We start from the raw sequence: 21,096 nt of genomic DNA, 5'->3' as shown, positions 1-21,096 counted from the left end.
TGGAATTTTAAATGAACCTCAAGTGCTGGAAACTATTCATCAAAATATATGCTCTGGTCCAGTATATTTCTGTTTGTACCTAGTGTTTTTCTCTATAGTAAGTAATAATACTTCGAGAATAGCTTGGCCTAAAGTATACTTTATTTATGGGTTTGGGGGTACCTTTGATCAGGCTTTTTCCAGCTTCTGCAACAGTTTGAGTCTTATTTTCGGCTTTTATTCTAACAGAAGCGTTTTGCCTTACTTAAGACAGGGGAAAAAAGTAGTGATGCTATATTGGTAATGAGGAGAAAATTACGTAATAGTCTATCTTTCATGTGTTGCTAGCGCTATAGACATTATCAGTATTTGTCTTATGCTAGTTTCTTTCCGAAAAATCTGAATTAGCCAAGCGTAAGTTTGAAACAAGTATCATAAGAATTTTGGTAGTAAACCATTGATTGAAATAAATCTATTTTGGAAGTCCTGTTTTATTTATTTTTGTTATTGTGAGCAATTAGTGAGAACATTGCAATTTTTATGTTTCAGCATAGAAGCAATGTTATTTTATAAATTGTAGTGTAATAGATAATCTTTATTTACTTTGTAGGCTATTACAGAATGACTTTGCACTGAGCCTTTGTGGGAGAAGCAAGATTTAAGCGTCAATTCTTCAATGTGCATCCTTCTATTCAAATTTGACCCCCGACCAGTTTCAAAAAATGCGTACAGGTAAAGATGGTTCTGACTGAAACAGACTTACTTCTATAGTTTTTTTTATACCATCTCTTTTTCTAGCCAACATCTGAATTGCGAACCGAGCACATAATACTCACTTGAGTTACGCGTTTGTAATGTTTATCTTCATGACTTTCTCCATTAAGGACTTCATGTAACCTTATGAAAACTCTTTGGTTTTAGATTACATCAAAAGGCTTCAACATTTTAGTTGTGGATCCTTTGCTGGTGATCTATCATGTGGTGTAGGGTAAATGCTGTAAAAAAGTAGTGCTGTGAACTGGAGAATAAGGAACCTTGAGTAAGTGTCCTAGCCTTCTCCTTCTCCCAAATATGCTTTCAATTAAAATTTTAGGTAATAAATGAATAGCCACGTGTATGAAATGTTTAGCCCAAAGCTTAAGACAGACTAAGCATCCAGGCTTCTGGGGATGTTTTACTGGATGTGATGATGTTGTACAGCAGCTTCCCATACACTAAACTTCCTGTAATAGTTTTCTGCCTCATTACAGCCCTTCATTTTAAAAGTCCATATCCAACATCACTGTCTCTGAGTGCTATCAGTATGTAGTAGAAAGCGTCACCAAAAAAACCCGCTTCAGGCCAGTGAGAAAACTGTAGAGTTCTATTGCTTTCTGTATTTATGCCTACTGTATAGGTTCCATATTACGTTGTGGTGTACAAGCATTGTTATTCAGAAACTGTCAGGGTTGGTGTGCTCAGTAAGTCATTGTGCCTTTCATTGACTTGTTTTTCTGCCCTTTTGTATCGAGAAACAGATGCCAGTTTGTAGAAAGAAAGGATGGGAACCGAAACTTTAGTTGTCCACAGAGTGCATACCTTTTTGCACCTAGAATCTGCCTAAAAAGGGCTTTTGTTTATGATGTGACTGGGGCTGAATTAATATATCCATTTATTTGGTCTGCCTTGCTTTGTGTTGCTAGTTAGCAAAAGACAGATTCATCACTTTGATGCCTCTTCGGAAAATCCTTTGCATGTAAACTGTAGTTGCTTGCCAAGTGAACTTTCTGCCGTGATCAATATTTAAAACTAAAATTTGCAGTAGCTTGTTTCCTATAAAAAGAATGCATCAAGATTGAAATTATTGATTTATAGCAGAAACCAACTTGCTATCAATGTCAAAATAGGAAAACGCCTTTTGGCCAAAATTCAGAAATAGTTAATTGTATTTAACTTTCTCCGTACCTTTTGTAAGTGATGTCTTGCTCTAAGCCTCTGAAATAAATTACTCCGAGCCATCTGTTTTGACCATAGTGTTTGTGGTGTCAGATTTTAACATAAGATCCATATCTTTAGTCCCCTCTTTTTTTTAACACACCCTAACTAAATCTTTTTTGCTTTTCCTTATTCAGAGGATTGTTGGAAATTCATTCTTAAATTGTTTCTAAGTGACTTTTTTTTCACCTTTGCCTCAGCTCTCTGGGGGACACAGGTCAGAACATCAGTTGATAGTGGTACCCAGCCCCCCTAGTGCTCTGAACAGTGTTATGGGCATTAGACCAAGTTAGACCTCTCTCTACTAGTCTCTTGTCAGGAAAAATTACGTTTAGCAACTCATGTGTTACACACATGCTAAAGCTCTGTTCAAAAGACTAACCATTTTCTTGTAGCCAATAAACTTTCTTAAACTAAAGTATGTTCTTCATAATGCTCAGGAGAACTTTCCATGCAGGTAGACTTTGGTCTCTAGAGCAGTACATTGACCAATTTTCAGGAGCACCTAATTAAGCAAAAAGCTTCCAGTTCCCCTCTGTGATACACTAATGGATCTGTCTTCCTGTACCCTGGCAGCTTGCTCTTCTCTCCTTTTTCCTCTGTGTTCTCTCTACAGGCCTATTTATAGTGAAGCTTAGTGCGGTGTAACAAACACAGTCCGTTATTATTGTCAAAGGTAACATGCTGCCTTTACATCTTTCTGAACTATGCTGTGTGCGTCTTACAAATGAATACATGGTTCAAGCTTCAAAGCTATAATCATAGTCTTTTTTATGGAACTGAATTATATTGTAGGAAATTGCTTTAATGGAATGATTTCTCGTGTTTACCTCTCTCTGCCTAAGCATTAAAATAAATCTTAATACATAAATCCTAATGCAGTTGAATTATTTCAACTATAAAAATAGCTGAATAGGCTTTTTGCAATTTATTAGAAGATGAGGGTTGCTTAATAGTGCTCCTTTTTAGTATGATTATGTTTCATAAAAGACAAAATGAAGATGTGTGTTGGCCTAGTGCTAAATTTAGGAGTCTGTGTATTAAACTTGATATGGGGAATATTCACTCACACCAGAAAGACTTTCCTTATTTTTAGTATTTAGATACTATAAACAAACCATGGCTTTATGTCAAGAATTACCAAAGGCATTCTGGTGTTTTGTGGCTTAAAAATTAGAATGTAAATTAGGAGGTCTAATTCAGTTGGCAGTGGCAAACCTGGCTTCCACTGTGTAAATGTAACTGACGTGCGACTGGCAGGAGGAGTTGATAGTGAAGAAGATACTGAGGTTATAGGAAACTATTGAAGAAAATCTGCAGGTTTTGGAAAGACGGCATTCCGTTAAAATGAAACGTGAAGTAACGTAGCTGGAGAGAATGGGGGAACACTCACAATCTCGCAGTTGAAGTACAGGCAAGTCACGCAATGGGTAATGCTGAGGAGGACTAGGGCAGCTCTAGCGGTTGGGTCTCGGCACGGCACGCTGGAGCTGTGCACAAGGGTTTCTGCGGTCACCCGTTGCCCCGAGTCTCCGGCGTATGGCTTGCTTAGGGTTACCGTTGTCTGTTGCCCTTGTTTGGAGCAGCCAAATGCATGACCTGCTTCTCAGGTGAGAGTGTTCTACCAGTGAAAAACACTTAAAATCAGAAATAACCCAGTAACACTTGTCGCTCAAGGTTTTTTTTTTATAGGTAGCCTGCACCTATTTAATGCTGAAATAAGTAATGACGTTTTGTCTCTGATGCTGTCGTCCATTGCTTTTGTGTGACAGAAAATGTTAACTTTCTCCCTTTTGAAAGATGGATGAGCACAGTCAGATCAGCCTAATTTTTTCTTTCTAGTGTTCCAGCACGGACGCTGCTAGTGAAATGACTTCAGTAAATGTGTTCAGGAAAGGTGGTTGTACTATCTGTAAGGGAGTACGTCAACCAAGTTGCTTTGGTCTGATAACTTCTGCTGAATGAGATGGACAGAGAAACAGTCTTTGCTTTTCAAAGGCCAAGAATGGAGACTCCTGCATTCCTCTAAAAATGTCTGGCTCTACTGAATCTTCAAATTTACCACTTTACAGTCATGGCCTGACTGGCTTAAACTGCAGATCAATCAAATTTGATTGATCTGCATTGCTGCCAAGCCTGAAGCTTTTGAGGAAGGTCTATCCTATCTTGTACGTCAGCTGCTTCGTAAGTGTAGTGTGGAATTTGGCCTTTCAAGTCTGCAGGTGCCCTTTATGATAACAAAGTACATGTATTCAAAAATTACCAGATTTTAGATGGCATGTGAAGAGCTGCAGCACACTTTTTGTCAGGACAGCAACTGGTCTTGTCAAGTGATGTGCTTATTTCTAAATATAAATAATGGATTTCATCTGGCAGTGGTTTTCAATTGCATATTATTTTCATAACTTCCTTCTACCTCCTGATTGTGTAGCCTCCAGGGCTGCTTGTAGTTTCTTTGCTGCAAGACCTGACTCATTAACGATTCAATTTTGTCGTACTGTTCTGGTAGAACTCTGATTATGCAAGCAACTGTGCATGCAAAAAAAGTAAAATTTGATGAAAAACAGAAGGAGAAAGACCCACCAATATAGCTTGATTGTTATGTTTTATAACATTCCCTTTACTTGTCTGCCCTCTTGAGCATGCTGTCATTTCTTCAAATGAGTTTCCATGGGACTGGACCTTTGAGACTCACAAATTTAGCTCTGCTCTAGGTACTGGCTTGCATCTTTTGAACTACACAGATAGGGCTTTTAGTGTTGAAATGAGATTAAAAAATACTATGACTACATGATCGTAAGTAATGGTCCAGTAAAAACACACTCTCATGCTTCAGGTTGTGGGTTTTTTTACAAGTTACCTATAAAATCTGTGGGTTACCTTTAAATTTTCTTCAATTAAGTTGGTAATTCGCGTGGTGAGGAATCTTAAGATTGCTTAAGCGTTCCTAACTCAGTCTCTTGCACTGCAAGTATTAATCACACAACAACATAGACTTGCTATATATCTCAAGCGTGAGAGAAAAGGCTGCTGTGAGATGTCATTCAACCTTTACATTGAGTGATAAAGGTGAGATGGGAGGATAAAAGATGGCTTCATACTTAAAATTAACTAGTGCTGTGGCACAAATTCCATTCTGTTTCTACCTGTGCTAAGAAATTTCTGTAAGAAATACTGTCTTTTTCTTTTGTGTTCTACAGGCTTATTCTAGCAGCTAACAGAGATGAATTTTACCACAGACCATCCAAATCAGCAGATTTTTGGGACAGCAGCAATGAAATCCTTAGTGGTATGTATGTCTTTAAGTTTGGAGTGTTTTTCATACAATTTATAAAGTAATTTTAGTTTGGGTTTTTTGTTATTGGGATGGTGGTGTTGCATTTCTAAAGAGAAACACGCTTCTTCTCTATACTTCTGGGGAAAACCTGTCCTAAGTTTGGAAGATGAGTTGTGCTATTACAATCTTACTTGTGTTTTAGTATCTTGTGGGATTTTTTTCACGGTTTTATGCTCTTTAACTGATTTCATTCCAAGAAATGCGGTGGAAGTACGAGATTAATTTATCCATTGCAAACAATTACTTTAGTTTTGTCAGATGCTCTGAAATATTTCTTAAAATAGGTGTATTTTTTTTAATTCATTGTCTATAACAGTGAATTGAAAACATTAAACCAAACCTCAAAGTGAAAACTTACTCATTTCTTACTGGTTAATAATTTATAGGCTACAGAATATTTTTAGTTGTTGATCTGTCAGTTTTCGTTTTGTGCCTACATTTTGCTGAACTGATGGTACCATCGCTCAGCTGTGTGGTTCTGCTTTGTTGGGACTGCATCTGTAGTCATTTTTAAGTATAATCAATACTTCTGACTTTTCTCAGAAACAGAAATGAAGCTCTGGAAGAGAAAGCATTGTTTAAATGCAATATTTCAACTCTGCAAATATTCTTAGTCGATGCTCTGTGTTATTGTCTTTGGCAAGGAGGCCTGTGAGGATAAACTACTCCCACTGCACTACAACTCGCTTGTGAAGGTCTGGCTGACATTTCTGTTTTGTGCCAGACATTCTGGATGCTGTTTCCTCTGCTGTGTAGCAGTTTCAAACAAAAAGCTATCCTGAAAACTGAAGTGCCTTGATTTTATTTTTTCTTTTGTACCATGGGGAGCTCTGTCCTTAATTGGCATAAGAAACTGGTATATTCTCCATCCAGAGAGTATGTATGTGGAGATCCCCCATGCCTTTGAGTAAATGTTATCTCAAATGAAAGCAGCACGTTAAACTAAAGTAAATCAAATTTATTCTTTGTGTGACTTAAAAACAAAAAATATTTTGCATTTTAGAGTAATTTTGGGAAACAGGAGTTAGTATGTGTTAATCACTGAGCACTGGTCAACACGTTGTCTCTTTATGTGTGTGTGGGTGCCGTTCAGTTCTTTACCTGAGAACAGTAGTACAAGTGTTGTGTTATTTTTCCATTAATTACTTGCTGGTTAACATGAGATCATTGCAAAGTGGTAGTGGATTTTATTTTTTTTTTTTAACTTGTATTCTCTTTCAACAGCTTGGTTGTGGTCTTTACTTTTGTGGGTCTCCCTCCTCGATGTGAATTATTGTTACCAGCCTCCAAGATTTTCAGCAGTTACCTAGCTTGCTCTCATCTTTTCTGGTTACTTATGAATGTAAACCTGCAAGTAACATAAATCTTCTGAGACTGTCATTTTGACCGAACAAGTACCTGAGCCTACCCTGTTTTATATGTATTCTAGCAGACAGGCAAGGCTTATAATTTTGCTTTTACATTTAATTTTCTCATCTCTCATTGTGTTAAGCTGGAGAATACTTGATAGTACAGAACTGGAGAGCAGGTCGTTTCAGTAGGCTTACCTCACTTGGACAAGACTGTCTTTCTGGACTCTACTGCATTTTATCTAGCCTGATCAAGACTCAGGGTATGCATTAAGAAATTCTTATGTAAGCTTCAGATTTTTTTTTTTTTAAATTAATAGCTTAACTCTTACTTACTCCATTAGGTCTGGATATGGAAGAAGGAAAAGAAGGTGGGACATGGCTGGGAATCAGTAAGAAAGGCAAGATGGCAGCCCTGACAAACTATATGCAGCCAAAGATTGATAAAAATGCAAAAGGAAGAGGTATGAAGGAGTAGAAATAGAAAAAGAAGAAAGTGTACAAGCCCTGGTGTCTCAGTAAAATAGTTATGATTACAGTATTAATTTTTTAACATCACTTTAAGGACAAATAAAATGGTTATGTTCTGTGAACAATATTTGTGAACTGATGAGTTTTAGTGCCTGCATGGGAAACTTGACTCGCATAGTAATATTCTAATCAAGTAGGCAAAAGTAAAACAAAATGTAGTCCCTAGAGCCTGAAGTTACAATCAGACAAGAAATGCAGCACCAGCTGTCCTTTATTGAAAGTAATTTGGATTGACAGTCACAACAGTTTAGACAGGCATTGAGCTAGATTTTGGTTATAGTAGACTTCTTTAAACATGTATGGCTTTGTTCAGACACCTAAGTCAGGGAAACAATGCAACTTCGATTGTGCTGGAGGTTAGCGTAAAGATCCCTGCAGTCCCTTCTCTCCTGCACACTGATAAATCGGAGGAGCAGATATAATAGGAAAAAAGCTGCTTATGAAAGAGCACATCTGTGGGTGGTTTGGTTTTGGGTTGTTTTGGTTTTTTTCTCAGGTAAAACCAGGTCTGTTTGTCAAGTAGTGCTGCATTGGGATTGTATTGCAATGGCAAACGGTGTTCTACAGAGAAACAAATGAACCATGTCATATTTATTTCATTTTAGGGTCATAGATCAGGAAAATGAAGCAAGACAAGAAAGAGTTTGCCAGGGCAGGAGGAGAGGCACATCCAGTATAGAGTAGTTAGTAAATAAGAATTCTTTAGGAATTTTAATCAAGCGCTTTCCATTGAGTACTTAAAAGTGAAACTCTTAGTGAGAACATGATGTGAACAAGGCTGCTTGTTTAGTTTGTTCAACCCCCTACCCGTTATACCCTGTTGGTGACACACAAACCTTGTGTCTTACTGTTTGTTTTACCAAGCCTGGCGGAATAGTGAATTCATACACACAGTTGCTCTCTCTGCTTCTCTTCCTTAGGTGCTCTTGTAACAAACTTCCTGACTGCAGATCTGGACAGCTACTCTTACTTGAAGAAAGTCTCAGTAGAAGGACATCTTTACAATGGATTTAATTTATTAGCAGCTGACTTGAAGTAAGTCTACAAAACAGTTCAAGTGTCAAAGGGAGAAAGACAATAGCAGAGGTGTAGCCCAAAAGTGTGACAGTACAGAAGCCTGTCACAGGCTAAAGCTCGGCATCTCCTTTGTTAATTGGCATGTAAGGTCCTAATGTTACTCTAGTCATACTTCCTTTGTTATTTTTTCATCTATAAAACACTGGAGGGCTATCTTGTATTCTAGTCACTGCTTCCTGTAAAAACTTCTTGTGAACTTTTCCCTGGTAGGCCATAGTCAATCTTTACCCTGAAGACTTATGTGGCTTTTGTTTTTGAGGAAGTGAAACCTTCACTCTGTAGTTTCTCAGAGTTTTTTTTTCTCTGAGAGGTGGCATGCTGTGGCAGGATTAGTACAGGTGAAAGCTTTCAGGCTATTATTCCTGACAGAGTGGCTGTATATCGTTAATCTCGCAAAGCCTAGAAAAACCCAGCACATAACAAATACGTTAACCTCTTCAAGTTTTTGTAGCTGAAGAAAGGACCTTGGATACTTGATTATTTTCACTGCACCTGCATGCATGTGTGCACAAGTATATATATGCTGCTTTTAATTTGCATTGTGATGGAAATCCAGGGCTAAGTCATCTCCAGACTATGTATCCGTTCTCAGTTAGATGCGTGCTTCGTGACCGTAAGCAGGTATAAATTGCCAAGAGCGTGCTACTGCTTTGGCACACTTTCTGCAGGAGCATTAATCTTATTAGACAACCTGATGGTGCGACACCTTCTCCCACTCAGCTTTTTTTCATGCTTCCAGGAAATGACATAAACTTAAAGCATAGAGTTGTAGTTTACCATTTACAGTGAAAATAACTTCTATGATCCTGTCAACAACCAGCCTCTTGTTTACATTTTTTGCTTTCTGTATTAGACCACTTTCAGCTAGTGGTTCAGAGTTATCAGTCATTTCTTCCCTATTCTCCCACTCTCCTGCAAGTCTGGGGGTTTTTGTTGTTTGGGTTTTCTGTGTTTTTTTTCCTAAGGAAGGCCTTTATTTCAAATCGTGCAAGTTTTCAGTTTTAAATGTGCCATGGTGTGATGGAAAAGTGAAATGAAACTCGCATAGGTGATTGAAGTCTAAAAGAATGAATATAGAAAGGCAGATGTGTGCTACCTGTGAGGAGACCAGGAGGTATTTCTGCTTGGTATGCCCTCTTAGAAATAAGTGTATAGGTTTACGTTTCCAGAAGTTTAATCCAGAAGCAGGTTGGGCGAGCACAGAGTTTGCTGCTTTTTGTTATTTTTGCTCTCTACTTTACAAGGTTCATTATCCCACCAAACACTTCCCAAAATGTTTATCATGGTCAGAGGATTTGACTACTTAAGCTCCCTGCTGCGTGTTGCTCTCTGGTTAGCTTTTATAAATGTGCTGGCTATCTATAACTGAAAAGGTAACAGAAGAAATAATATTACTATGTTTTCAAGCAAACATGATATTCAAGGTGTGACCTAGCAAGTAGTAGGTAAGTTTGAGTTTTTGTTCTGATTTAGGTAAATAGAATAGTCATAACGGCTGCTAGTATAATGATACTAAAGTAGATTTGATTGACATTACTTGTTAGGACAATCATTCATGTGTTGGTTTTGTTTGGTTTTTCCTTCGTGCTAGGCTGATCAGCAATTGTCTGCTCAACTGAATATTCTGTCTGTGGTGATACAGGTCGTAATTCCTTGCTGAGTATCACACTGAAATCTGTATATGTTGATTAACTTCTCCATTTTGACGTGTCCTTAGCCTTGGATACTCTGATGAAATGAAATTCCTGGCAAGCTAATGATGCAGAGCAATTTCTGTAAGATAGTAAACTTGTCATCATAGGAAATTAGAAGTACTCCTGAGAGAAATGTCATATAGAAATGGAAGCTACTTCTCCAGGTAAATAGAAAACACTATTGTAGTTGATGTTATCTTGCTGGGCCATGTTAGTGTTCAAAGTAGAGATTGAAGACGGGTTTCAACATTCGTCTGTTGTGTAAGAAATAATGATCGGCTCTTCAAGTGGTGTGAGATGGAGAGGAAGCTCAAACTGAGAATGTGAAAGAAGCGCTGTTGGGGAGGGCTATCGGAGCACATTATATTGCTGACTGTAAGCAGCATGTTTAGAGATTTACAGTGTTGGAGTTTTCAGGTACACATTTTGGGAAAATAATTTTTTTACCTCCTGTCTGTATTATTTTGATGACAGTATGCTAGATGTGAGAAGGAGAGCTGGAAACCACCTTATGGGTCATACATTCTTGTTTATTTCCACAGCGTGGTATGACTCTTTAAATATGCAGGGGTTTTGACACTTCAATCTATTTGCTTTGTGACATCTCATAATGTTGATTTAAATACTATTCATTTTTAATAAGAATCCTGTATTGAAAAAATACTTGGTATTTCAATTTTCTGCTATTTTCAGTTTATCATCTTGCTCTCCTTGCTGAGTATGACAGTTATGAATACTCATCCCATTATGCTAAATGTACTTTTATGTTGAGTGTATGCCATATGGCGAGCAGTGTCTATTTGGAGTCCCGTGTGGCAGCAAAATTATCTTCTAAGAAGGCAGTCTTGCTGTTCCTCCAATTTTGACTATCAATAGGTCCAAATAAAGAGGAACAAGGTTGTTGGAGGCTGGACTGGACTCTAAGAAAAAGTCTTAGCTAAAATAAAATCCCACAAAAACCCCACCCCAACCTGTAATGACCTTAATGATTTTGCTTTATTTGCTTAAATATAGTACAATCATCTTATGTATTGTAATTGCTACTGTAGTTGTTTTTTTTTAATGGTCCGAATGCTAATGTTAAAATAAGCCATTAGCAGCCAACTTTTCCTGGTTTGTAACTGTGGTTTATTTGCTCTCCCTGTGCTTAGTCATTATCAGTATTGTATTAATTCCAGCTGGATTATTTTTATGGATTATATTTTTCAAAGTACTACTTGCTTTTGAGATACAATATAAATAGTTTGCTCAATGAAACACAGTTTAGGAGGAGGAAGAGTATTGTACAGAGGAAGGGCAGTTTTATTTCAACTATATGTGGGGGATTTTTGTGTTCCTGCTCTTGCTTCTTCAGATTTGTATAAGTAATAAGTTAATATTCACCTCTTCATTTGGCTGTCTTGTAAAGGATGCTGTAGAACATCTTTCAGAATGGCTTTTTAAGAAGAATATAAACAGCTAAATCAAGACTGTTTTGCTTGTTATTAATGTTTGAGTAACAGATGCTAACTTACGCAGAGCAATTTAACTTTCAGTACATCATTAATGAGATTGAATTCTATGTGATCTTATTTGCATCAAAGCACAGATATGTCTTTTCATCTCAGGAGAAATGAGGAGACGGAAATGACTTCTCCAATGTTTTATGGTTTATGTTTCTCAATCCAAATTCAGTCTTAACTGCAAGTTTTGTGGGTTTGGGGTCTGCTGTCTTAGGGGACAAACTAAAAGCTGAACTACAGTCAGAATGTATTTGGTGGTAACTGGAATAATACTTTCTTCCACTGTGAACAAGTAAATCACTAGAGTGAAATATAGAATTATATGATCTCATGGCTGGGTCCTAGTAAATACAGAGAAGGAAAAAAGAGATACCCTGACCCCACCAACTGCTAGCCATTCGAGGAATCGCTATTTTGTGTCAGCTGATGGAACTGAGGGATGTTAAGAGTGAGCTGTCAGTCCATTCCCCACCCTCCATTTCCCACAAAACAGAGAAGGCTCATTGATGACTTAATTTGTTTTCTTATCATTGAATTGGTATTTGTTTTGGCAATGTCAGTATGACTACTTAAAAATCTATGCTATTTGGACATGCTGATACCACCTCTGAGTGAGTTATTTGCAGTGTTGGAAGCCGTCTTTGAATATGACGTGCAGTCCTGCCTGCTGAGCTGTGCGCCAGAGAGCAAGTGCTGAACCCAGCACCTACCGTCGGAGAGAGAGGCTGCAAATACTAAGAGTATCTGAAAGCAGCCTAGGAATGCGTATCTGTCACGTAAGAGACCCACCTGTGCCCTGTGACATTGCCATAAGCAGGCCAGGTGAAGTGGCCCACAGTAGTCAGCCTCTTCCCTAGGGATTCAGAAAGGGTTATGAGAAAATGTTACCTGCTGTGGGGGACTGTCCTTCTGTGTTAAGGTGCCCCCTTCCTCCACGGAGCTACATCTCCTGATACTCAAAACCATAGAGATTTTTGTCATTAAGCCTGGCTACTTTCCTTGTAGCCATTCTGAGTTTTCACTGAGTTTTATTGCACTTATGTTTAAAATTTATTATAGTACTGTTTGACAGTAGTGCAGCTAGTACAGAGGCAATTAATCTCTGGGCTGTGGTATCCCAGTAGTAACAGCGGGAGAAACATCTTGCTGTGTTTGAAGATTGCATGAAATTAGAGCGTAATCAAATATAGAAGCTTATGGCTTTTCTAGGAGAAATTCTTATTTATATTTTTCAGTACCACCAAAGGAGATGTAATTTGCTACTATGGAAACAAAGGAGAACCAGAACCTGTTTTCCTAAATCCTGGTAGGTTTTATTCAGAAAGGTCTGTGAATTACTTTTTGTTACTTTAAAGGAGTAAGAATACAGCTATATTGCTCTAGTAATTTAGCTGTTTAAGCATTGTCTTCAGAACGTTTTCTTTGTGTTAATATTTTAATTTTTTTAAAGGTCCATAAATTAATGTAAGTATTCGCTAATAAATTTCAGTAAAAAATAAATAGTTCATTAAAAGCTTCTATCTTTGTCAGTGTACCCACCTGCACTGCAATTAGTGAGATATAATTAAGACTGAAGGACAGATGTCTGTTTGAAGGAATGGAATTTTCAAAGGTTTGTGAACTTGATCATAAGTCTCTTACTCAGCAGTGTTAAAGGCATAGTGTGATTGTGCTCGCATAGGGACAGGGTTGGCTTTAAAAAATTCAAATGAAATTCTTTCTCTCTTAGGAGGATGATTTATAATATTTAAAATCTACTCCTCTCCTAGCCAACTACACAGAGCAGTACTCCAGAATTCATCACCGAAATGCCAGTGTAAATGGACAAAGACACAGAGAAGGCTCGGAGCAGTCTAGCCAGTTCATAACAGTTAATGACAGTGGCTTATTTTTCCTGCTTAGCTTAATGGTCAAAATGTTGCTGCCAGTAGGTAAATAGTTGCTGCAGCAATTAGAGCATGAATTCTGGGAAATGGCTGTTAGGTTTTGTACAGCTACAAGCACAAAACAGGGTTTAATACAAACATTAAAAATAAATAAATAAATCTGACCACTTGTTGCAATGAGAAACTGAATCACAAATTTTAGGTACGTGAGGACTGAGGCAAAGGTAGTTCTGGTCTCAGTGCTTGAACAACAAATTCCTTTTCTGCGTTCCTGGCTGCCTTTAGAGAGATGAAGTTTGCTGTCTTTGTGCTTTGGATTGTGGTGAGAAATATACAGTACCTCTAAAGAGAAAGCTCCTTCTTGTCGTCAGATGTTGTTTTGCAGTGTTTTACAAGAGTAAAATCAGGCAAAAATAAATTAGGATTAATATAGCTAAACTGGAAAAGACTAAACTGCAAAAATTATATAAATGTGTTGTACTTCCGGTGTTTAGAAAACCAGAGGTTAAAAGTAACTGCTGTAAATCACGTGATAAACATCTTTGATACATAGTTTAATGACCTCATGTTTGAAGCAAAATGAAAGCTGGCAATGGGATGAGTAAGTAAATTATCAAAAGAGGTGTATGATGAATTTGCTGATGGCATTTGGTTTTGTCACTCAGATTGTGTGGGGTAAGAGTTTATTTTCTGCTCAGTACGTAAGTTAATTTCATTTGCTCCAGAACTTAAGTTGTTGATTGTTTGTTTGTTTGTTTTTTTAATGTGTAGGAATATATGGATTGAGCAATTCTTTGTTGGATACCCCATGGAAGAAACTTCAATATGGGAAGCAACTTTTCACAGAAGTGGTCAAGAGAAGTCAAGACCTCACCAAAGAAGACTTGGTGCAGGAGCTTCTTACAGTGATGAATAATCAAGAGCCGTAAGAACATGATAGCCAGAGTTTAGTCAGAATGCAAAATGACCAGTTTAAAAATTGCATACAGAAACTATTTTGACAGAAAAGAAACTTGAGCCTTAAGTTAATTGATTGCAGCTAGGTAATGGCTAAAGTAGCATTCTTTCTCTCCACAGACTGACTTTCAACAATATTGATTTTTAAGCAGCAGACACAGTAAACATTATTACTGCACTCTTGAGTGCTCATAGACTGCACACAGATTTCTCTGTGCCCTTTTCTTTTAATGATTGCACTTCCCTTACCGAGGGTTATGAGTGCAAGACAAAGGGTGTGTGAGTTGCTTGCTGTAAGCTCTGTGGAGGCCAAGTGTACTGTAAAGTTCAGTTTCTTACTGCGTACGGAGTAAGTATGAGCAGGTTTGTGTTCGGAGCTGCTGGCTGTTCTGTATTGCTACGCAGAGTGTAGACAGAGGATGGAGAAGCAAGTGGAACCAGCTGCCTTCCTCAGAAGTGCAATTGTTACAGCCTGAATGGGGAAGGAGATAGGGGAGTATTTGCTTTCCCAAGAGATAAGTGCAAATACCCAAGCGTGGTTCCTGCACTCCCTACTCAGTGAACCTGAGCCTGGAAGCTACATGTGTAGAAGTAAAGGAAATTGGTACCATTTCAATGTTCAGACATTTTTCAGTGATTCAAATATATTTTAACGTAACTCGGATACAAGCAATGAGTAGTAATGAGGAGGTCTGCTAAGCTGTCTTAATTATGTTTTACCTCTGGTATCAATCAAGTGATTTTTCAAAAAATTGTTAGAGTGTAATTTTTCCTCGTAAAAAAACCAACAGTATAAGATACAATACAAATTATCTTTCCTTAATTTTCAGTAATTTAGTACAATCTCATCTAAAACCTTCTGACTATAGAATGGGAATATTTACTTACAAAAAGCAGTATTTAAAACTAAGCCTGTAATCTCTCCAAAGCACACTTCAAGGTGAAATGATCTTTTCATAATAAAGATGAACACACGGATATGCACTAGCATAAATATTGATAAATAAAATTGGAATCTTTATTTAAATTAAAAGCTGTACTTATGGCTAGCATTTGAGAGATGTTCTGGTAATGGGAATGGAAAGCCAGGGATGCTGCGGTGATCTTTGTGAACTTAGCATCTCTTCTGTGGGATGCTGATACTTGTTTAATTACAGTAAAATTGAGCTTGATATGCCTTCTAATAAAATTGTGTTTCTAAATATCTTTCAAGGTTTGATAGGAATACATGTCCAGGTATTTGGGCACAAGCTCATGAATTTTATTTTAAGAATTGTCCTAAGTATTTTCTGGGTATTCCAAATAAGCTCCAAGGAATTGGAGAGATCTGTCTCTGGATATCTTTCAAGGTTTGATAGGAATACATGTCAAGGTATTTGGGCACAAGCTTGTGAATTTTATTTTAAGAATTCTCCTAAGTATTTTCCGGGTAAGCTCCAAGGAATTGGAGAGATCTGTCTTTGACAGAAAAAGAACTCCTGCAGTCTTAACTAGAAAAATTCTTATTTATGTGATGTGCTTCAAATTACTTGATTGTTAATTGAAACTAAAATACAGAAGGACAGGCAACGAATAATAAGGAAAGTGGGAAAACTTGTCAAGATATGAAAAATATTTTTCAAAGTGAGACAAAAGTTCAGACGCTTGAAAGAATCGCTTTGGGGAAGACCTTACAAGCTGTTTGGTCTTTGTTTTTTCTCATACTTCAGCTTTGAACACAATTCACACTTTTGTACTTTTTGATAAGTGATTGTTATTTATCAGCCACTCGGTCAACACAGCTTGGTTCAAGAGGGATCAATGTGTTAATATTGGAGAATTTATTTATTTTTAAATTATTTTTTCAGTCAATTACCAGACCCTGCGATTGAAGACCAAGGGAAGGATTACATACGTCCTATATTGAACAAGTATGCAGCTGTGTGTGTTCGTTGCCCGGGTTATGGAACAAGGTAATAAATTCATAGCTGGAAATACACATGTACTGGATCAACAGTTAGATCAAAATTATGCTGCTGTAAGTTTTAACTTTATAGTGAGTGCTTTAAATTTGCTCAGATATTAATTAAGTATAATTTAGTAACTTATTTTATTGCTTTAGTATTCTGGTATCTTAGATTGCTGCTGATGTGCATTTTAATCACGTATTATAGTTCATCTTTGTTGAGGAGTGTGACACGTAGTTTTGTCCAAGACAAGAGAGTTCTCGTGGTTTGCCAGTGTAGTAGCAGATCTGACCACCTGTAATCTTGATCTTAGCAAGAAGCTGTGAAATTGTGTTTTTAGTAGAAAAATGTAATTATCTGTAAAACTGCACTCTGTAGACTTATCTAATGGGCGCAAGGCCTAACTTTGTACCCTGATGTTTCAGGACAAACACGGTCATTCTTATCGATTCCGAAGGACGGGTTACTTTCACAGAGCGCAACATGATCGATGCAGATGTCAACCAGTGGAAAACAAGCACCTATGAATTCAGACTGCACACTTAACAACTTTCCATTTGAATGGTTTGTAATAATAGCAACGAGAGAACAAGCCGTTAAGCTCTAGAAAATGTTTTGTGCCAGCCTCCACAAGCTAAAAATAGCAAGGAGAGCAAAAGTTGAAATAAACTGGTAGCACGCCCTATCAGGCTCACAAATTCTTTGGATAAAACCAGAAGAACAACTGTTCTTACATCAAGTAGCAACTTATATTCAGAAATAAATGTTTGATATCGCCTTCCCTCCAGAGCAAGGCCATCTTTGCCTGAGACAAAGTCATTGCTTTTTTGTGGGTGTGCTTTTTTGTTTTAAAGGTATTTTAAGTAGACTCTTAAACATGTTTCCCCTCCTTGGAACTGAAAACATTTCCTGCATTTATAGTTCTATCTGAAGGTTTTACCAAACTTTACTTTTCTTTCAACATACACTTTTAAGATTGTCTAGCTGACGCCAGTGTGCGTTAAATGAATGTATGCTGTCTTTGTAGCGTTAAGTGCTTTGCTAACACTTAAACTTTCAGCAGTGCCATGGTGCAGCATTCTTCTGCCTGGGGAAGGTGGAGCAAGGGTGTTCTTTACATTATATTCCTATAGATAGTACAGCAATATATCTTATTTCTAAAACTTGATATGAGAGTAGATAGGAAACAGTTCTCTGCTCAGTTTTACTTAAAAAAATCAAGGAAGCATGCTTGCTTATCTTTGATGGAAATGAAATTATTTATATTGTGATACCTTTTTCTGGATAGTCTAATTAGCAATATTGGTTTTCTTATTCTCCAGCAGACAGGTAAGGAATAGGTATCTGTTTGCAAACAAAAGCTGAATATGAATCTTGCATATATCAGCTGGTTTTTACATGTGCAATTTTGGTGTAATTTCTTTCTAATATGTTAAAGCACGGAGTGACTGCTTATAGATTTTTAGTAAAAATAAGTGTTTGTTGTAAGGTGAAGTTATTGCAGTCTTATACTGCTGAAAAAGTGAGTACTAAGATGCACTTCATATGTTCTAACACCTGTGAATTAAAAAACTATTTAAATGCATGCTTTTTTCAATTACTCAGTGCCAGTGTAGGTGGTAAAAGATTCTAGCTAGTATTAAGATATTTTAAAACTCAAAGTTATTTTGCTGCTATCGGTATTCTGTTTTGACTTAATATGAATATTAAGTTAGCAATGGATCAGTGATATTTCTTCTCTATATATGCTGAATATATTCTTATTACAAGCCTCTGATTGTTAATTATTTAAAAGTAGTAAGACTTGTAATACCCTTCACAAAGATGTGCAACTGCTCTTACGTGTTCAGGCTTGTGTGTTCACATGTTCTCACTTGTGTGTGTTTCTGTAACGGAGGCAGCAGGAAACTAGACTTGTCATCGAGGTGAAGTACTGTGAAAGGCCATTCCAGATTTCTAAATGCCAGGAGATGCTAAAGCGACATTTAGTCAATTGCTTCCTTTATGTGCATATTTGGATAGCTTCTGGGTACCAGGACTGCTTGCATGGCTAGGAACGAGCTGTGGATTCAGTGCTATGTATCTTCCTGACCACCCTGACTGCAAGACAATCAATACAGTCCTGTTGGGTTTCACGTGGTTTCAAGCTTGGCACCGTCCAAGGTGTCTTTCTGAGCTGTGGGAAATGGTTAGCCCTCTCTTATTTTTCTGATGTCTGTTTGAACCATGTATTTTTATGAATCAGAGTGTTATTTTTAGATGCAAAGAAACAGCCATAGCTGTCTTAAATTTGAATTTGACAGATGTGTATTTGAAAACAAAACTCCGCTTCAGTGGCTTATTCTTTCTGAGAGTTTGTGTAGCAAACTTTTATATCTTAAGAAAAAAAGTTGCCACAACTGAAAAATTTGAACGAGACTTTGTCTTTGAAGACATTGCCTAAATGGCAAGAAGGATGCTGGCATGCCAGCATTTCATGCTAAAAGCATTTATACAGGCCTATTGTAAAATTTAAGCTTTAATAATGAAAATATGGTTTGGGGTTTTTTTTACATATAGGCACAAGAACATCAAGTCAGAGCTTAGATGTAAAAGCAGATGATAAGTATTCTGCTTTGCTTGAAATTCTAAATCTGGGATTTGCTGTTTCTGACAGTTAAAATAGACAGTGAAGAAGCAAAACCTCTGAAGTTATTTTTTATTGTGTCAGAGTAGTTAATAAAATGAACTTCTTCTGAAGCTAATGAGAGTTTTGTCATTGGCTTCAGTGGCAGCAGGATCAGGACTGCAGAGCAGATATCAGCAAATGGCACTTGTCCGTAGATACGATCAGGTATTTGTGAAGTGTGTAACTTACTGTGTGCAAACTACAGTTGCAATCAATATACTGGAGAAAAATAAACTGTATTTAAAGTTAACAAAAAGTAGCTTATTTTTATAGAGGTATTTTTAAGAATAAAAATGTGGTTTAAATATCAGTTTTAAAAGATATAAAGGAAAAAAGCATATATATGAAACTAGTGTGTGGCATTTTACTAAGTTTACTTATATGTAACATCTCTGAAAAGTCACAAATTTGCAAGAGATTTTTTTTCCTGTCTTTTTATTCTATCAAAATGGTAGTGGAATAAATTTTAAAATATCTGTAAAAACTTAATTATATTTTTTTTTGCTTAAAATTGTTTCCTAATTGTTGTTTACATGTGTGTTCAAAACTAGAACTAGAATAAAGTCAATGAAATAACTTGTGCAGAATATATTTTTATCTAAGAAAATTAATATTAAATGTAATGATACTATTGTGTGCTTGGTCTCTGCAATTATGATTATGTAATAGTAACTTAAGGAAGAATTTAAACAAATAAATAAGCTGCCTTTACGTGAACACTTAGAACCATATTTAGGCCGTTAATTTAGAACAAATTAAATGAGGGCCGTAGCGCATTCTTGATAATTATTACATGCTTAAATGTTCTCAGTAAAATGTCCTGGAACTGAGCTGGTTTTATGAAACTTTACTTTATGAGCTTGTTCTTTTTGTGGCCTCTGAGAACGACAGTGCCTACCAGTGCAATGAGGTGCTTCCGCAAGCCCGCCCGTGGTGACAGAGCTTTCGATGGCAATCTCCTGTGACACGCCAGCCGGCTGCTCGCAGGCACACAGCCAGCCTTGGGCAGTAGCTTCCCACACTGGGGAAACGCATTGATTGCTGCTGGTCGGTGGAGGAAACCACATCGCTTTTCAGACATTAATTAAGATAGATTAAATAATAAACTGGAGAATCTGTGGAACCAATAGTGTCCCTTCCTGTGGTACAACATCATAATTAGTATTCAATAATTGAGGCGTTTGCCTCTGATAAAAGAATGTGCTCTTCCAAGAAAAAGGTGGATGAGACAGCTAGTTTGGGGCAGTCTTTTTCTCTCCCTGTACTAGCTCTGCTGTGAATAGCTGTTGGAATTAACCACAGAGCCAAGGTCCTTATCAAATGTTTTTATCCATCTCGTTAGTTGTGTCTCACTTGAATGGAGAAATTAACTGTCCTTGCAATTACAGATGGGTCTACATTAGTCCCTTAGTTTGATTAGTAGTACTCCGATGTGATTTTTCTGCTAGTCCCTATTTACTGTGCTTTGGCTCGCGTTTCAGGGCACCCTCGAGTCACAGGGACCACACTGTTTTCAGATGGGAGGGAACTGGTAGATGCGCTTCAGGAATGCGCTGAGTGTACTCCAGCAGGTAACAGGTTTAGCCTGAAGCAAAGCTGTCTGAAATACACGTAGCGTGGAGACTAAGTACTCAGCACAACTTGTTTTGCTGTATAAATCTCCTGTTGGGCTGCTTTTCTTGTAGATGTAGCATGTGATAGATGCGTGTTGTGTCGATATCCTTGCAATATGGCAGCTGCAAATTTTTCTGTTTTCTTTAGCAATATATAGTGCCAGTCAAGTCTGAGTACTCTCTTGATATAATATGCGTGTGTTTAGACTGGCAAAGCAATCCCAGAATGGCACTTACATAAAGAACAGCCATACCAGCACAATTGTGTTTTCAGAAGCATAACTTATTTTGCCTCTGTTAGGGAAAGCAAAGGTACTGACATTTATGGGTTTGCTCGTAAAAGTACGACTACACCTGGATTTTTGGCAGCCAAAGATTACGCTCCTGATTCATGTCTGCTTGCCACCAGCAGTATATACAGTAGACCCAGCTACGGAATTGGAGCAGCAGTTTCTTAGCTGTAGTTGGCAGCAGTCCTGTGGAACAAGAAAGTACACTTTATCGTCACAGGTTTGAATTTAAAGCATCGTAATGTGTAAGGACTCACAAGAAACACTGCCACTGAAGAAACACGCTGGCTGGA

At 37.4% G+C, this 21,096-nt stretch overlaps 1 protein-coding gene across 1 annotated transcript; it reads left to right on the top strand.

The window, feature by feature from the left end:
* The first annotated feature begins 585 nt into the window (after nt 1-585).
* Nucleotides 586-16,905, top strand: TANGO2 (transport and golgi organization 2 homolog (Drosophila)). The gene is made up of 8 exons (XM_009871729.1): nt 586-711; nt 5,154-5,242; nt 6,984-7,103; nt 8,091-8,205; nt 12,679-12,749; nt 14,101-14,254; nt 16,134-16,238; nt 16,658-16,905. Exons 1-8 carry the CDS (start codon nt 656-658, stop codon nt 16,776-16,778), a joined length of 831 nt encoding a protein of 276 aa, XP_009870031.1. The 5' UTR covers nt 586-655; the 3' UTR covers nt 16,779-16,905.
* The last annotated feature ends 4,191 nt before the right edge of the window (nt 16,906-21,096 follow it).

This window comes from Apaloderma vittatum, unplaced genomic scaffold, assembly GCF_000703405.1.
Source record: "Apaloderma vittatum isolate BGI_N311 unplaced genomic scaffold, ASM70340v1 scaffold11196, whole genome shotgun sequence".
Lineage (NCBI taxonomy): Eukaryota > Metazoa > Chordata > Aves > Trogoniformes > Trogonidae > Apaloderma > Apaloderma vittatum.
The sequence above is the reverse complement of the archived record's forward strand: the minus strand, read 5'-3'. Positions and strand labels throughout refer to the sequence as shown.